Genomic DNA, 15,035 nt, shown 5'->3' with positions numbered 1-15,035 from the left:
ACCTCCCAGTGTTACCGTCAAGAACTGATCGATGTGTCTGTGTCTGTGCATGTGTGCATTAGGTCAAAGTCTCCAAACATCCTGCCAAACATTCTGAAGAAAATTGGTGATACTCCAATGGTACAAATCAACAGGATTGGAAAGTTCTTTGGACTCAAATGTGAACTCTGTGAGTACCTGCTGCAGACAGAAGTTAGAAATGTATCTTCAGATATTGCGCAAGAGGTGTTTCTTCAGAAATCTGGATCACCCTATTTAACAGTGTTCACGAGAGCTGGTTGGGAAAAGCTTTTTGTTCCTGTGAAAAGGTTGACAAAAATGAATGTTTTTCAGTTGCAAAAAGAAAAAGAAAATTCTTCAGTTTTTGGGTTCTTGTGTTTTGATTACCTCTGCCACCTCCTCCCCCCCGCACACGTGTGCATAAACCAAAAGAAAACCACACACGCTACACATCAAAAATGGACATTTTCTGATGACATTTCATTTTGATTAAAAAGCCATTTTTGGTCCAAAATGTTTCAAATGAAACTTTCAACCAGCTCTTGGCGTTGCCATTGGGCCCTTCAGAATGAGGCTGCAGAATAGTCACCAGAGAGCAGTGCAAATGATGAAATGGTTGAAGTGGCTGACTTTTTAGGAAAGATTTAAAAGAACAAACTACAGTCTGCGTAGCTTAGCTAAACAATGACTGTTGCATGGTAATAGCGTAAAAATACATGGAGGGGATCATCACAGAAGACGATTAAGAGTTTTTGTTTACTGTTGTCCAAAGGGCTGAAACTTAGAGAAATGCTCTAAAATTAAAGCATGGACTTCTTAAAAGTTAGCTCAAGCTCCCAAGAGGTGGAAAATGCAGTAGGGAACAATCCTTCATTGGCGAGAGAATGGCCTATTTAAAAAATTACCAGTACCATTGGGAGAACACCCTAACCTGTCCTCATGTCCCCTCTCCTGGTTTGAGCTACCAATGGGCTTTTTTAATCCTCTCTGATCCTCTGCCTCAGCATAACAAGCAGAGAAAAGAGGACAAAAGGAGAGACCCACTGATTAAGATGAAACTTACACAGTGTGGGGCTTCTTGTTCCTGTGGTCAGCTGTGAAATGTATCAAATTGGCCAAAGACCCTGGAAATGCTGACTTGTCCATTGTCTTGTTGAGAGGTGGGGGTGTTTAACTGGGCAAAAATGATCTTAGCTGGAGTGTTTTTGGATCTAAGTAAGGAGTCAGAATTCCTCTGGTGAACACTGTAGTGCCTCTATAAAAAAACAAGAACAAACAAAAAAAACCCTACACATTTGACTATTATGTTTCTAGTGGCAAAGTGCGAGTACTTTAATGCTGGGGGGAGCGTGAAGGATCGAATCAGCCTGAGGATGGTGGAAGATGCAGAAAGAGCTGGGATTTTGCAACCTGGGGACACTATCATTGAGCCAACATCAGGAAACACAGGTAGGAATTTCTAGGTCACAGTGAGATTGCTAAGCACTGTGAGAACATGGTCTGAAGGCTTCCATGGAACAGGGAAGGGAGGAGTTGGAGCAGAGACAGCTGCTCATTCAAAAGAGAAAATGCATCCTTGCCTGACAGGAGGAGAAAACCTCACAGAAGTTCTGCTCCCAGCTCAGGATCTATCTGAGGAAGGAAAATACGATGCTTGGTGCTGCTCAGAGTGGGTGGGAAGTAGTGTTAAGATTGCAGGGACTAATGCTTACTTTTATGTATATAGAAGTTAGTACCTGAGCACCCCGCAATTACTAGAGGACTTTGTTGTCCTCATTATACCCACATCAGGTTGGGAAGTATTTTCTCCATTGTCCAGAGCAGATTATAAGTGACTTTCCAAAAGTCACATGAGGCTGAGCTGGGACTCAAACTCAGGTCTACTAAATGTCAGGCTAGCACTCTGTCCACTAGACCATCTTTCATATCTCTTAGTCCATAGGAATAGATCAGTAGTTCAGCATCCTGTCTCAGATAGTGGCTGATGCTGGATGCTTCAGAGGATGGTGTAATCTTGAAGATATTCAGTGAGTGGGAGGGGAGCAGAATAGTCGATGAGAGCAGTCTGGAATTCATTTTCAGCTTCTGCTCTGAAGCACAAGGATTGCTAACTTGTACCTTTATTCTACAATCTTGTATCCAACTGAAACTGCAGAGAGGATGCAGGGGGGCAGGATGAATTGGCTCCTGGCCCGTGAGTGGGGCTTGTAGATGCTACTGTATCACATAATAGAGTACTCAAAGCTGGAATTTGCCCAGGACATCATGGGTTGTGCTTGTGGAAAGAGCCATATGTGTCCAAGTGGTGAGGTGCTTAGCTGTACAATTTGCCCGAATGACTTCAGGTAGTACAGAGCATTATTCTGAGGCACCAGTTCTGCGGTGAACCTATTGATTAACCAACACCACATCCAGCAGCACAGAGCTGTTCTCAGATGTGTCCCATCTGAATGCTGACACAGCTGGACCCTGCTTAGCTTGCAAGAGCTGCTGATAGCTCAGCACAAGTTAATTTCATACAGCTTTGCAGCACAAGCAGGAGTGAGGTCTGGAAAGGAGGGAAAAGAATCGCTTTAAGGTTAGAGCTTTTGGTAGGCATGCGACATCCTAGCAGAAACACTGGGTGATTATGTAGATACATCTCTGTTTTCAGCACTCACTCTTTGAAGGCTGGAACTGCAATCTGAATCCCACTTTTGAGACCTATGAGTTTGGATCTGTATTTTGCATGCCTCTGACTCCTTACCTGTGGTGACACGGCTGGCTATAGCTGACACGATGTTCTGTTACGCTAACAGGACTAGGTGTCTTAAATCAGAATGTCCTTCTTGCCATGGAATCTATGGAGTAGAATGGCAGAGACCGTGAGGAATGTGCAGGATAAAGGACTTCTCCTCTCTGTGAAGACTGTCTTGCTTTACTAAAGGCTGTGAAGAATGGAGGCAAGGCCTAGGGTAGGCAGCTGTGATGCTCCCCGGGTTAATGAGGGTTTTGAGGCACATCACCACCACCTGCCCTAGAGTGAAGGAGTCTTGTCAGTACCTGCTGTGGATCAGCTCCTGAAACCAACAATCTGTAACAGCACAAGCACTGCCTTCCAGGCCTCTTCAGGCCTTCTTTTGTCTGTTCTGGTAGAAATAGACACACACACACACTCCCCAGCCCCCTCTGAGCATTCCCTGTAGTATCCAGCCCCTTATCCACCGAACACTCACAGAAATAGCAGGTCTAGAGGATTCAAGTGATAGTAAGGATACTGGAAACAAATGGTTACATATAAACTGAAATCATAGCACACTTTCTAGAGACTAAACAGGTTAACCTCCTGTCTACAGAAGGTTATCTCACCCAGAGTCCTCTATAGCATTTTCAGTCACGCTTGGTTGAGATCTCTTTTTCAGAAAGCAAAAGCGTTGTCCTCTTACTTCCTCAGTGAAGAGTGTCTGGGTGTTCCAGTTGCCCCCTTCCCAGATATACCCAAGTAAATCTTTGTTATGCACCTCCAGATAAGGTTCTCTACCTGTGCTGTGTTTCTCTTCCTGTTAGTTCTTTTTTACAATCCTTCCTTTGCATTCAGTTCTGACTGCTGATAGGGGAGCCATTGTGAACAAGACGATACTCAATTTGTGTGAGAATAGACATCTCCTGTCTGACAGAAAACCAGCTTTTCACCAGTCTTGATACAGACTTTAAGAACATATTTTCAGTATACATACATAACTCCCTACGTCAGGGGTCCCCAACGCAGTGCCTGCGGATGCCATGAGTTCTAAGTGCACCCGCGAACTGGCCGGCGGCCGAGCATCCGCCGAAATGCCACTTGGTGGAATTTCGACCTGTGATTGTTCACCGCCATGGTCCTCCATGGCTCGTTGTCTGGCACCCGCCAGATGAAAAAGGTTGGGGACCACTACCCTACATAGTATCTGTACATGTGTTTCACAGTGACATCTGTGACTAATGTGACACCAACTTTCATTTGAGATCTGACATGACATTCTTTGGTGAACCAGAATGTACATCCCAGAATCAGGGTAACCCCCTTGCACCTCATTTCTTGTTGGCATCGAGAGTTCTTGGGTCACAGCAGCACAGGGAATTGCTGGTCACTCCTGGCCTCTGCCCCATAGCTACTAAGCTAATTTCTCTAAGAAGGGGATAGGATTTCTCCTCTCCCCTGCACCTGGCTCCCTAGTTTGACATATGCAGCACTTTCATGTTAATCTCTTAAAAGTGTAGGGTAATAGAGTTTGGGTTTTAGAATGTCTTTGATTGTCATTGTTGGTCAGATTTTACTTCAGTATCGGGTTTTAGTGAGACCATGGTTGGAATACAGTGTCCTGTTCTGGTGTCATCACTTTAGAATGGATGTTGACGAGCTGGTTGCGAATTTTTCAATGAAATATCTTTTCATCAGAAATCTGATTTCTCAAAACCGAACTTTTTTTGAAGTGTATGTCTCAACAAAACTTCCTCAGAGAAACCCACCCCAGAATACCTAATGATTCAGAGTAGGGACTTGAACCTGGATCTCCCGCATTCCAGGCAAGTGTTCTAACCACCAGACTCTTTCTGGCACAATATATATTTAATTATTTATACGAGGTGGAACAGTTCTGACATGAGAGAGCAAGAAGACTTCCCCAGTGAGTGCTCTGACCACTGGGCAATTCGTTACTGTGAGGTGGCTCTTTTTAATGGAGCGGGAGGGGATGGGGAATTCAAAAGGTCTCCGTTTTTTTGCTCTGATATGGAATGAAAATAAGTTCCAAACCCTTAACGTTTGTGAAATGGAGTTCTAATTTTCTGGCCAGCTGTATCTGATAACATTGGAAAGGGTTCAGAAGAGAGCTACAGAAATGATTCAAGAATTGGATAACATACCTTAAGGTGAGGGAGAGAAACTAACAGATTGAGCTTCATTTATCCAAGAGACGGTTGAGAGGTGACTTGATAGCAGCCTTCAACTGCCTGAAGGGGGCTTCCAAAAAGGATGGAGCTTGGTGGTTCTCAGTGGTGGCAGGTTACAGAACAAGGAGCAATGATCTCAAGTTGCAATGGGGGAGGTCTAGGTTGGATATTAGGAAACACTGTTTCACTAGGAGGGTGGTGAAACACTGGAATGGGTTACCTAGGAAGGTGGTGGAATCTCCTTCCTTAGAGGCTTTTAAGGTCAGGCCCGACAAAGCCCTGACTGGGATGATTTAGTTGGTGTGGATGCTGCTTTAAGCAGGGGATTGGACTAGATGATCTCCTGAGCTCTCTTCCAACCCTAATATTCTATGATCCCAGTCTACAAGTACCTACCCGAGGAAGAGATCTGTGAACAGATATTTAATTGAGCAGTCAAAGACATAGCAAGGTCCAGTGGTTGAAAGCTGAAACTAAATAAATTCAGCCTAGAAAAAAAGTGAGGATAATTCTAACAGAATTTATGGGCTTGATGTAGAAATTAATGAGTGAGGTTCTACAGCCTGTGTTCTATAGGAGGTTAGACTAGATTATTTTAATTGGTGCCTTCTGGCTTTAATCTATGAAATTCTATTCACTCCCTAAATCTGTAACGTGGGCAGAGGTGGGGCAGAGGAAAAACTAGGCTGGGACAGCAACAAGAACTTGTAAATTTCCCTCTTTGCTCACCTTGTTGATGGCTTTGGTCTGGGACTGAGACAAATGGTGCTTTTAAAGCAGACAGTCCTGCTCTTCAACTATCTTGGAGGGTAGCAACTTTTTCGTTTTTAGTCTCTGCAGTGATACCGCATTCAAGCCTGGGGAGAACAGCTCTTAAAACTGGGACATGCAGAAGCTACCATTGTGGTTTTGTTTCTCTTACAACATACTCTGTATTTCCCCGCTTCCAGGAATTGGGCTGGCCCTGGCTGCTGCAGTGAAAGGCTATCGTTGCATTATTGTGATGCCAGAGAAAATGAGCATGGAGAAGGTCAGAACTACTTGTATTGCCAATAATTAAAAATAAATTTGTCCAAAATGTTCAGATCCTGATGAGAGAAGGATGCCATCTTTTTGGCTGTGAAATTGGATACTGAGGCACTGCAAACCAATTTACCATGTGTCAGATATTTTTAAATAATTGGTCAGAGTATATGTATAAATTTCCTTGAGATGGGGGGAGGGCAGAGGGGGTTGCTGTCAATGTTGAAGGGGAATATTGGTAGGCCAGTCACAAAGCAAAAAGGCAGAAATTATAAAAGTGATGCTGCCAGCAGCTGTAGCACCACTGCATGTAGGAATTTTTAAAGAATTCGTGTCAGTGACAAGAAAGACTTTAGATGCGAGCAGAAAATTGAAGTGATACTTAATCTAAGGAAAGACTGTCACTGAATGGTGGAGGGTCTGAGAGAAGCCAGTGGAGACAGTTGAAGAACTGGATGCTTTAACATCATGTTCTATGTAGAATGGTGAGATTGGAGAGAGGGTGCTACATTGTAGTGTATTGTTTCAGGTTACACAGTGGGAAGTGATGGCAAGTGGCCACAAAGCAAAAATGTTCTTTCCTCAACTTAAGGAAATTTGAATCTAAATGTGCTGAGGAAGTTTTAGTGACAAAGGGGAATAGATCAGTACAGAACCCTTCATTGTAGCAGCAGTGGAAAGAGATCAGTTTCTAGCCTTCATGACTTCAACCTTGCTGTGCTTGATCCCGATCCTGCACCGCTCACTTGGGTAGAACTTCCACTGAAGTCAAGGAGAGATTGGCCTGAGTAAAGATGGTGGGATCGAGCCTCTGCTCCTTTGATTTCAATTTTTAGGTATCCATTTGGAAGAGAAAATTCAGAGCAGCACATAACCTCGCCATGGGAATAAGATGATCTTAGTCCAGGTAGTTCCCTTACACCAGTGCTAGGTTGGATGGCAAAGAACACAATGCTGAGTGTTCATGATTAAGCTCTAGGCACTATACACGGGCTTCTTGGTGGGGGAGGTTTCTTTTCCTTACATTTCATTCTTTGAACCAAGGAGCATTAGGGCCGTCCTGTGTGGAGGCAGCAGGTTATGCATCGGCGCAGCTGTTTTAAGAATTTTCCATTCCCAAGTCTTGGGTGAGTAAAATCTTCACAGCTGTTGAGCCCAGGCAGGCCTAGGGGTACAAAATCACTACATAGCTGGAAGAGGTACCTGAACATTACAACTGATATATTTAAATAGTGCCTTTTACACAGAGATCCCAAAGTGCCCAACCAACTTCACAGATGAGAACTGCTTTCCCCATTGTTCTAATTCAGCCACCTTGAGGGCTAGGGGTGGTGTAAATAGCTTAAAATCTGCCTATATTTCCTATATTTTAAAACAATCAAGAACAAGTGAAGAAAAATATTTTCTCCCACCTAAAACGATAGTAACTGTAGCAGAAGGCAAAACTGAAGTGGAACTAAGCGAGGCCATTGGAACTAACATCACTACTCGTGATGAAAACGACATGAGATTTTTAATGCCCACAAATGATTAGGACCTATTTTCAATGTCCTCTGAAAAGACAGCGACTCCAGCAGCAGAGGTGCCCTCTGGTACTCTGCTGGCACGTGGGCAAAGTTCTGACATGAAAGGAAGAGTGCTTCATGCTGAATTGCCCACACCATATCCTTCAGCACTTGGATCTGCCGTGGAGGCCTGTTACTTAAACACTGACTACACCCAACCTTCCTTAGCTAATGACTTTTTCAAAAGATCACACTTCTCATGGTTTGACGGCAAGTATAAGGGGATGTCTATGTTAAGGGATCTACCTTTTTGCTATCTGAGTGGAGGTCTACTGCATAATATGTTGAAATCACTGCACTTAATACTTATTTTTAACATATTTATTATGGTGCTCTCTGTGAGCCAACCAAGAGTGGGTCCTAGTGAGCAAGGCACTGTACAAATCATTGGAAATAAAATGGTGGTTCTAGGCTATGGCACTGGGAGTCTTGGGTGTGTCTTTACTAGTCTGTAAGGTAGCTCGTATGTACATGTTTTTAATACTTTGCATGGAGTAACACCTCACTACACACTCAAAAAAGGTATGTAGAAATGTAAGAGTCCTAGATTCATGTTCCAGACAAGCGGACTGTATCCAAATGCTCTCTTCTTATTTGCCATTGAATGTTACATTTTCAGGTCAAATCCGTCACGTAGCTTTTGAAACATAAGTGTTGTGGAAATGGAACAGTGTTGCTGGCTGTGTTGATAAGAATTGTTTTAGCTCTGTAATTCCACCAGCAGAACTAATTAGATTTTTTGGGGAGCAGGGGGGATCTTCAACTAGGTTGAGCTGAAAATGCAGGTTACATACTAGTGTGTGTCCTTGTAGGCAAACAACAATGATCATGTGTTTCAGGCCACTAGACATTTAAAAAGCCAAGAGAGGATAGCGTTTAACTTGTGTGAGGCATCTGTTCTGAAACACTTTGCTTCTGGAGATGGAGTTGATACAGACTTTAAGCAGTAGGTATGGAAGAGATGCACAGTCTTGTTTATGTAAAGCTTATAGTTGGCTTTTTTTCATCCTCTGGCATACCAGAAGGGTCTCTGTGCCTATGGAGATTTTTGATTGACTCTGTTTGATTCAGGTGGATGTTCTGAGAGCTCTTGGTGCTGAGATTGTGAGGACACCAACCACTGCCAGATTTGACTCGCCAGAATCTCATGTGGGAGTAGCATGGCAACTGAAAAATGAAATACCCAATTCCCATATCCTAGACCAGGTAAGGTCCTGAACAACTGAGGTGCATGTGTGGGATAGAGAGAAATGTTGGTAATATCCTCTTCCTGCACTCCACAGATAAAAGGGTAACAACAGCCCTGGATGAGGGTATGTGTAGATTGAACCTGGGATCTCTGGATCTAAAAGTGCGAATTGCTGTTACCTTACCAGGTTCCTTAGCTCAGCAAAAGAAGCAGATCAGTAGAGTGGCACAAAAAGCCCAGGGTGAACTGACTTTTCAAATTGAAGCAATTTAAATCAACAATTTTAATCATGATTTAAATCGGCAAACCAGAAATACTGATTTAAATCATCAGTTTGAATCTTGTTTTGTAGTTATACTTTTTGGTTATTTTCCTAAAGAAAAATTGATTTTGGCTGGGTGGTAACCATTAAAATATGTTGGTTTACAATTAAATATAGCTTTTGCACTAAACTTGGGTCGTCTTTTTGCTAACCAGGACAATCTACTAGAATTGCTTAATAATTGTGCATAGATTAATGTACTTTCAGATGCTTAATTTTTACATTTGGTTTATGATGTTATGGAACGATGCATTTCTTACTTACTAGATTAACTTTTTTACCTGTGATTTGGGTCCAGCTCCGTTTGGATGGAAATTGAAATTGAATTAAAAATGTGCAAAATAGCATTTGTTTTGTTAGTTGAATAAAACTACTTTAAATGTGCTGGATACATAAGAAAAAAATGTAAAATATGGTTTGCATTTACATCGAACTGATTTTTAAACAAGGGAAGCATCTGTACTTAGTGAATTGAACTGGTTGTTTCTGGTCACCATATCCTTCAAGATTTTAGAAGTAGTAAATCTCATTTTCTCACACTTAGTTTTTGCTCATTGATCAGAAGAGGAAAACCAACTTCTCTGCTTTTTCAGCTCCAAGTCAGTGCCTTGATTTAAAATGGTTTAGTCAGTGAACTGAACTAGTTGAATAAACTGAAATGAGGAAAATACTCTTGTACCCGCAGAAAAGGCTACTGCTCTCCAAAGCTGATTTAGCACTTCAAACTGTAGTTTCTGGTACTAGCCAAGTGACTTCCACTAGTTCAGTGGTTTGACTTTCTTTAAAACTTTGGCAGCAACCATATACTGCTTAATATTACATTTCTAATTTATTTCAAGTGATACTGATAATGATAGTAAGTTTAGGCCTTAACATACATTGCCATAATTTCAAATCTTTATTTAAAAAAAAAGATTTAATTTAAATCTCATTTTAAATAAAAATATACATATATATTTAAATGATCTATTCTTATCCACCCTGAAAGAACCACCCTATGTTAGCATAGATTACAGAAAGACCAAGATAACGTTCTCTGCTAGGTTGGCAATTCTGCCTATTGGAATTGTAGAAAGTTCAAATTTCTACAGAAGATAATCCCACAAGAGATTGCCCTTGGCTTTCAGGGATGTTGGGGACCTTAGCACAAAAATACCACTTGCTTTCAATTGGGGCAGTTGCAGGAATCTCTTCTAGGCCAAGGTAGAAAATATTGGTAAATGGCTGAACAGTTTAGAAACTGGTGGGAGCCTTCAGTGTTATTGTGGGGCTTGAACAACACTGGTCATTTTTTGATCCGCTCCTCAGGATGTGATTTTTGATGATCTGTTTCCATATGTTTTCCATTGTATTTCAATGTAGTACCGCAATGCCAGTAACCCCTTGGCACACTATGACACGACAGCGGAGGAGATCCTGCAGCAGTGTGAAGGTATGCTCATTCTTTTGAATTAACCTCTGGAGTGCTCTTGTTTTAATCACATCCTCCTGTGGAAAGCAGACCGAGGCTCTCAGGTATAGAATTGCATAGGCTCTGAGATAGTTTGTGTAAAGTTTACGTAATTCAAATGAGAGACACTTCTAGTTAGAAGTGTGGGATTTTAAAAAAATATTTTTTTAAAAAACGTTTTGCTTTTACCTTTCTATGACTGTGACCGGCCAGGCAAAGTGATTACCCCTAGATGAAGAAGTGTGCATAGCTCAGAGGAGTTGAAGGGCTAGGGAGTTGAGTGTTCATGAATGGGAAGTGGTTTTTAAAAAGGCTTGACTCTTAGTTCTTAGTCTAAACTGAACATGAGAGGCTTTTATTCATCTTTTTTTTATTTATCTTTAATTTAAATTTAATTTAGTTTAATACTAAAACTCTATGTGTAAAGTCCACTTACTCCATCACAAGACATTCCTCAATTGATGATGTCCTCAGGAATACACATAGTTTAGGAACCAAGCTTTTTCACAAGGACATGATTGTGTCACAATGATCACGACTGCCACGGAACCAGGAATTTTGCCATTTATGTGGGCCCAGTTGCCATGCCTTCACAGTACGGTAGTTCACTTGAATCTAGTCCCGTTTCAAAGAGAAGTAAATCAAAACAAACTGACAAACTGTTAATGCGCGGCAACGCAGTCCACAAGGTTACCACGACCTGAGCATGAAATTATTTATTTTCCAGTCACAGTGCCAGGAATTATGCATGTTTTTACCATGGCACAATTGTATTCATACTTACCAGTAAGTTGTGTTTGGGGCCAGTAGAGGGAGCTTGCACATAAGGTTTCTTGGTCTGTGTCATAAAACCTCATGTTCAGCTTCTCAGTGGGATTTCTGTATTTAAAGTAAGAAAGCCCTAGATTAGATTTTGATAGTGACGATGACCTGCATGTAAAGTGCAGTTATATTCTGAATTATATAATGAGTTTTTTTTGTTTGTCTCTGCATGCTTCCCATGTCAGATTTCCTCAGTTTACAAGTGTAAAAGTGGTTTTACTATCACTGAAGACTCATTCTGATCTCAGACCTCATCTTGACTCTCAATCCATTTTATAAAGTCTATGGGCCTTATTCTGATCTCACTGTCAGAGGTGTAAGTCTGATGTCATTGCTTCAGTCAATGAAATTACACCTGTGTGAGGTCAGAATCAAGCCCTATTTCTTGGGATGTTTTTGATTTGTAAGCAACACTTTTTATATAAGTGCCCAAGAGTTAGTGAAGTGCTCTTTTATTTCTGGTAATAAATCATTTAAAGACAATCAGATAAAATAATTGTTGGCCAAGTCCTGATTATTCTATTAATGCACAAAAAGAGCTACAATAAGGATAGATCAACATCTGTCACCAAACATCATAAAACAAATCCACAGATGGCAAATACAACACATACAGCCCTCAGCCCTTCTCCAAAGCCTTGAAAACAAAAGGCTGTCACAAATCTGGGCCCTGTTGCAGTAAACGAGGGGGAGAAGGGGGAACAAGGGCTGAAGTTAGGTCTCTGAATACACCTGCTTTGAGGTAAAAGGCTACTTTACATTGTCACCTTTCTGACGTTAACTGCGCTTTCGTTGGAGAGAGTAATATATCTTGTGCATTCCTCGTCTGCAATAAAATTTTTATCTGTAATCCCAATGGATGTTGTCAAGGTTGTATTTGATTCCTTGCACTTAAAATAGGAAAAATAGACATGCTGGTGGCTGGAGCTGGTACAGGAGGCACCATTACTGGCATTGCAAGAAAGCTGAAAGAGAAATGCCCAGATTGCAAAGTAAGTGGCAAACTAAAGCATCTTAGTAGCTATTTCTAGTTGTAAGTGACTTGCAAAGTTCCTTGTGGGAATAAGTCCCATTTTTCTCATCTTTGTTGAGGCACTTTAATCCTTACCTGTGACACATCTGCTTGTTCTGAGCTGGGTGACAGTTTTGAGCTGTTTACAAAAAACATAGGAAGCCACCTCATTCTCTTTTCACTTGTGACACAAGTCGGGGTTTGATCCTGAAAATTAAACCACAAATTCCATATGGCCCATATTGAAAAATGTTCTTCTCCCTAATCTGTATATTCTGTACACCTGTTTGTATCCAAAAGAGGTTTGCACTTTCCCTTCACTGTTACAAGGGGTAATTCTCTGGGATCACTGAATTTCTGGCCAAATGAAACTTGCCCCAAGACATGCAAATTTGTGTGTCCCTCAATAGGCACATATTGTTCCTGTCTCTGTTACCTTATGATTCTCGGTGGCTGCTTTCTGTTTTCCAATGGAAACAAGACACTAGCTTTTAGCAATAGTGCCTTGTTACACTGAGGAGACTTTCTGCTTGCTCCTGGTACAAAATGGTAGAGATCTGACTTCTGAGTGGGATCAGGGCAAACACCTTCCATTTAGCGAAATAAAATCTGCGTAGAATGAGCTGTGCCTTTCCCCTGCAATGTCTCACACCTTGACCAAGTAGGATGAGTTGCTGAGGGGTAGGAGCAACAAGGCGGTTTGCAGAAGGGAACTTGCCAAAGGACAGAGTGAAAAAAAGACATTTCAATGACTACAGCCTGTATGTGTATGGCCGGCATGACAGTTTTGTGAGGTAATAGTCCTAACATAACACTTTGATTTAATGGCTATGTTTGAAAAAACAGTGTAACAGTAGCCAAATCTGAAATCCCCTTCTCCAGATTATTGGTGTCGATCCCCAGGGCTCCATTCTTGCTGAGCCTGAAGAACTGAATAAGACTGACAAGACGACGTACGAGGTGGAGGGGATTGGATATGATTTTGTCCCTACAGTGCTGGACAGATCAGTAAGTCAAGCTCCTCAATTAACCACTCCTTGCCTTCCGCTCTCGGGGGGGGCAGTGTGGGGGGGCAAGGGGAGAAATTGGAAATAGCATGGCAGCTACTGTGAGGCACACAGGGTGTTTCTTTGAGATTAGAGGGGTTAGGAAGCACAATGAAATCCTCTTCCCACTGTATCCCCGCCGGTAAAGCAGCTTCAGGTGAATGTCTGAGCTGGACACATTTCTCTTGCTCTTTCATAATACTGTGTGAAAACATGCTGGGCAGATAGCTTTTCCCCAGAACAATCCCTTTAAATAAAGCCAAAAAAAACCCAGCCCACAACTTGGTCTTGTCGGGGAAAAGACCACCACTTCAATGATTTGATCAGACAGCCTGAGACGCCTTTATTTTATACAAGCATATATGCAGGGAGAGACAGCATAGACCAAATGCAAGAGGCTGGCTGCTGCTCTACATGTTACAAATTTTACCAGGCTTATAAAGGTTAAAACCGCAAAACGTAGCACGCTGGTTACACATGTTATTTGCCTTATTTGGAATATAATGATAACAAGCAAGCTGACCAATTAATTTTCCATCTATGGCAAAACCCCAATCTTCCATCTATGGCTTTTCCTGTTATTGTCTTTGCCAGTCAAGTCTGCGGTTTGACCGTTCTATTACTTTTTCTTATAACTCAGCTGTTATAACTTAACAGATCTCCTGGTTCCCCTTTATCCAATTCTAGTTCCTCTTGATGTGGTCAGGGCCCCAAATTTTTGCCTCAGCGTGCCCTTTGTACAGAAAAACAAGTTTAGCAGGAGTTAAAACTCTTGAAGGGCCTACTCTTACTCTATTCTCAGCAAAAAGCCTGGGGCCTTGGGTAAGGTGGGGTCGGGGGGGTTTCCCTAATAGCTTCTAGTCCAGTGACATCAGGTGCGAGGTAGGACTCACTTTCCTGGTGAGTCAGCTGGGAAGGGAGGAGAATGACCAGATCTTCTAGGTTTTCCCACAGTCACCTTATTTAAAAGGCAGAGTACTAGATAATGTTTTCACCTCTCTTAGCCAAAAGGCTACTAGTATAGGGAACACCACTAATACCACAGTAGTGTTAATTAGACCAAAAAAAAGCAGTTGCGGGATGTGAACGCAATTGTAAGTCTATAATTTGAAACATCTGAACAGCATTTCCTGAAAAGGGGATACGATCAGCTATGTCTTTTGTCTCCTTTCCCCTGCACTCTTTTAGGTGGTGAACAAGTGGTACAAGAGCAATGATGAGGAGTCTTTTGCTTTGGCACGCATGTTAATCAGAGAGGAAGGATTATTGTGCGGTAAGAGTTGGTACTAATCCTCCAAAGTTTCCTGTGAATTAGATTGCAGTATTATGTAAATCACTTAACCTGTCAAAGGGAAACCTTGTCAGCTTTGGGATTAGAGCTCCAGACTTCTCTTCTCCATCCCTGAGCTTGACCCACCTTTCTCTGGTCTTATTCTCCTGTTTTACAAGTGGCTTCCACGTGCAGTGGTCTTGACTATGTGATCTGGGTGTTGGCAGGTGGAAGCTCTGGCAGTGCAATGTCCATTGCTGTGAAGGCTGCCAAGGATTTGACAGAAGGTCAGCGCTGTGTTGTCATCTTGCCCGACTCTGTCAGGAACTACATGTAAGAAATTGCCCTGTTGTCTTTCTGCTTCATTCCTGCTGCTTTCACGGAGTGTGAGGCATTCATACAGAGTTTAGCCAAGCTTTTCCCAG

The 15,035-nt window shown here is 42.0% G+C and overlaps 1 protein-coding gene across 7 annotated transcripts in view; it reads left to right on the top strand.

The window, feature by feature from the left end:
• Positions 1-15,035, top strand: part of LOC127042979 (cystathionine beta-synthase-like) — a 102,350-nt gene that overhangs the window by 70,980 nt on the left and 16,335 nt on the right. For 6 of the 7 annotated variants that reach the window (XM_050936599.1, XM_050936601.1, XM_050936596.1 and 3 more), the window contains 9 exons: positions 63-169; positions 1,315-1,449; positions 5,862-5,941; positions 8,571-8,705; positions 10,373-10,442; positions 12,183-12,274; positions 13,177-13,302; positions 14,529-14,613; positions 14,838-14,943. In XM_050936599.1, coding sequence (XP_050792556.1) covers positions 63-169; positions 1,315-1,449; positions 5,862-5,941; positions 8,571-8,705; positions 10,373-10,442; positions 12,183-12,274; positions 13,177-13,302; positions 14,529-14,613; positions 14,838-14,943 — 936 coding nt within the window. The remainder of the gene's footprint in view (positions 1-62; positions 170-1,314; positions 1,450-5,861; positions 5,942-8,570; positions 8,706-10,372; positions 10,443-12,182; positions 12,275-13,176; positions 13,303-14,528; positions 14,614-14,837; positions 14,944-15,035) is intronic. The other variant, XM_050936600.1, reaches the window with a different exon arrangement.

The sequence above is a fragment of the Gopherus flavomarginatus genome, chromosome 1 (genome assembly GCF_025201925.1).
Source record: "Gopherus flavomarginatus isolate rGopFla2 chromosome 1, rGopFla2.mat.asm, whole genome shotgun sequence".
Lineage (NCBI taxonomy): Eukaryota > Metazoa > Chordata > Testudines > Testudinidae > Gopherus > Gopherus flavomarginatus.
Note: the sequence above shows the minus strand (reverse complement) of the source record. Positions and strands in the feature narration are given on the sequence as shown.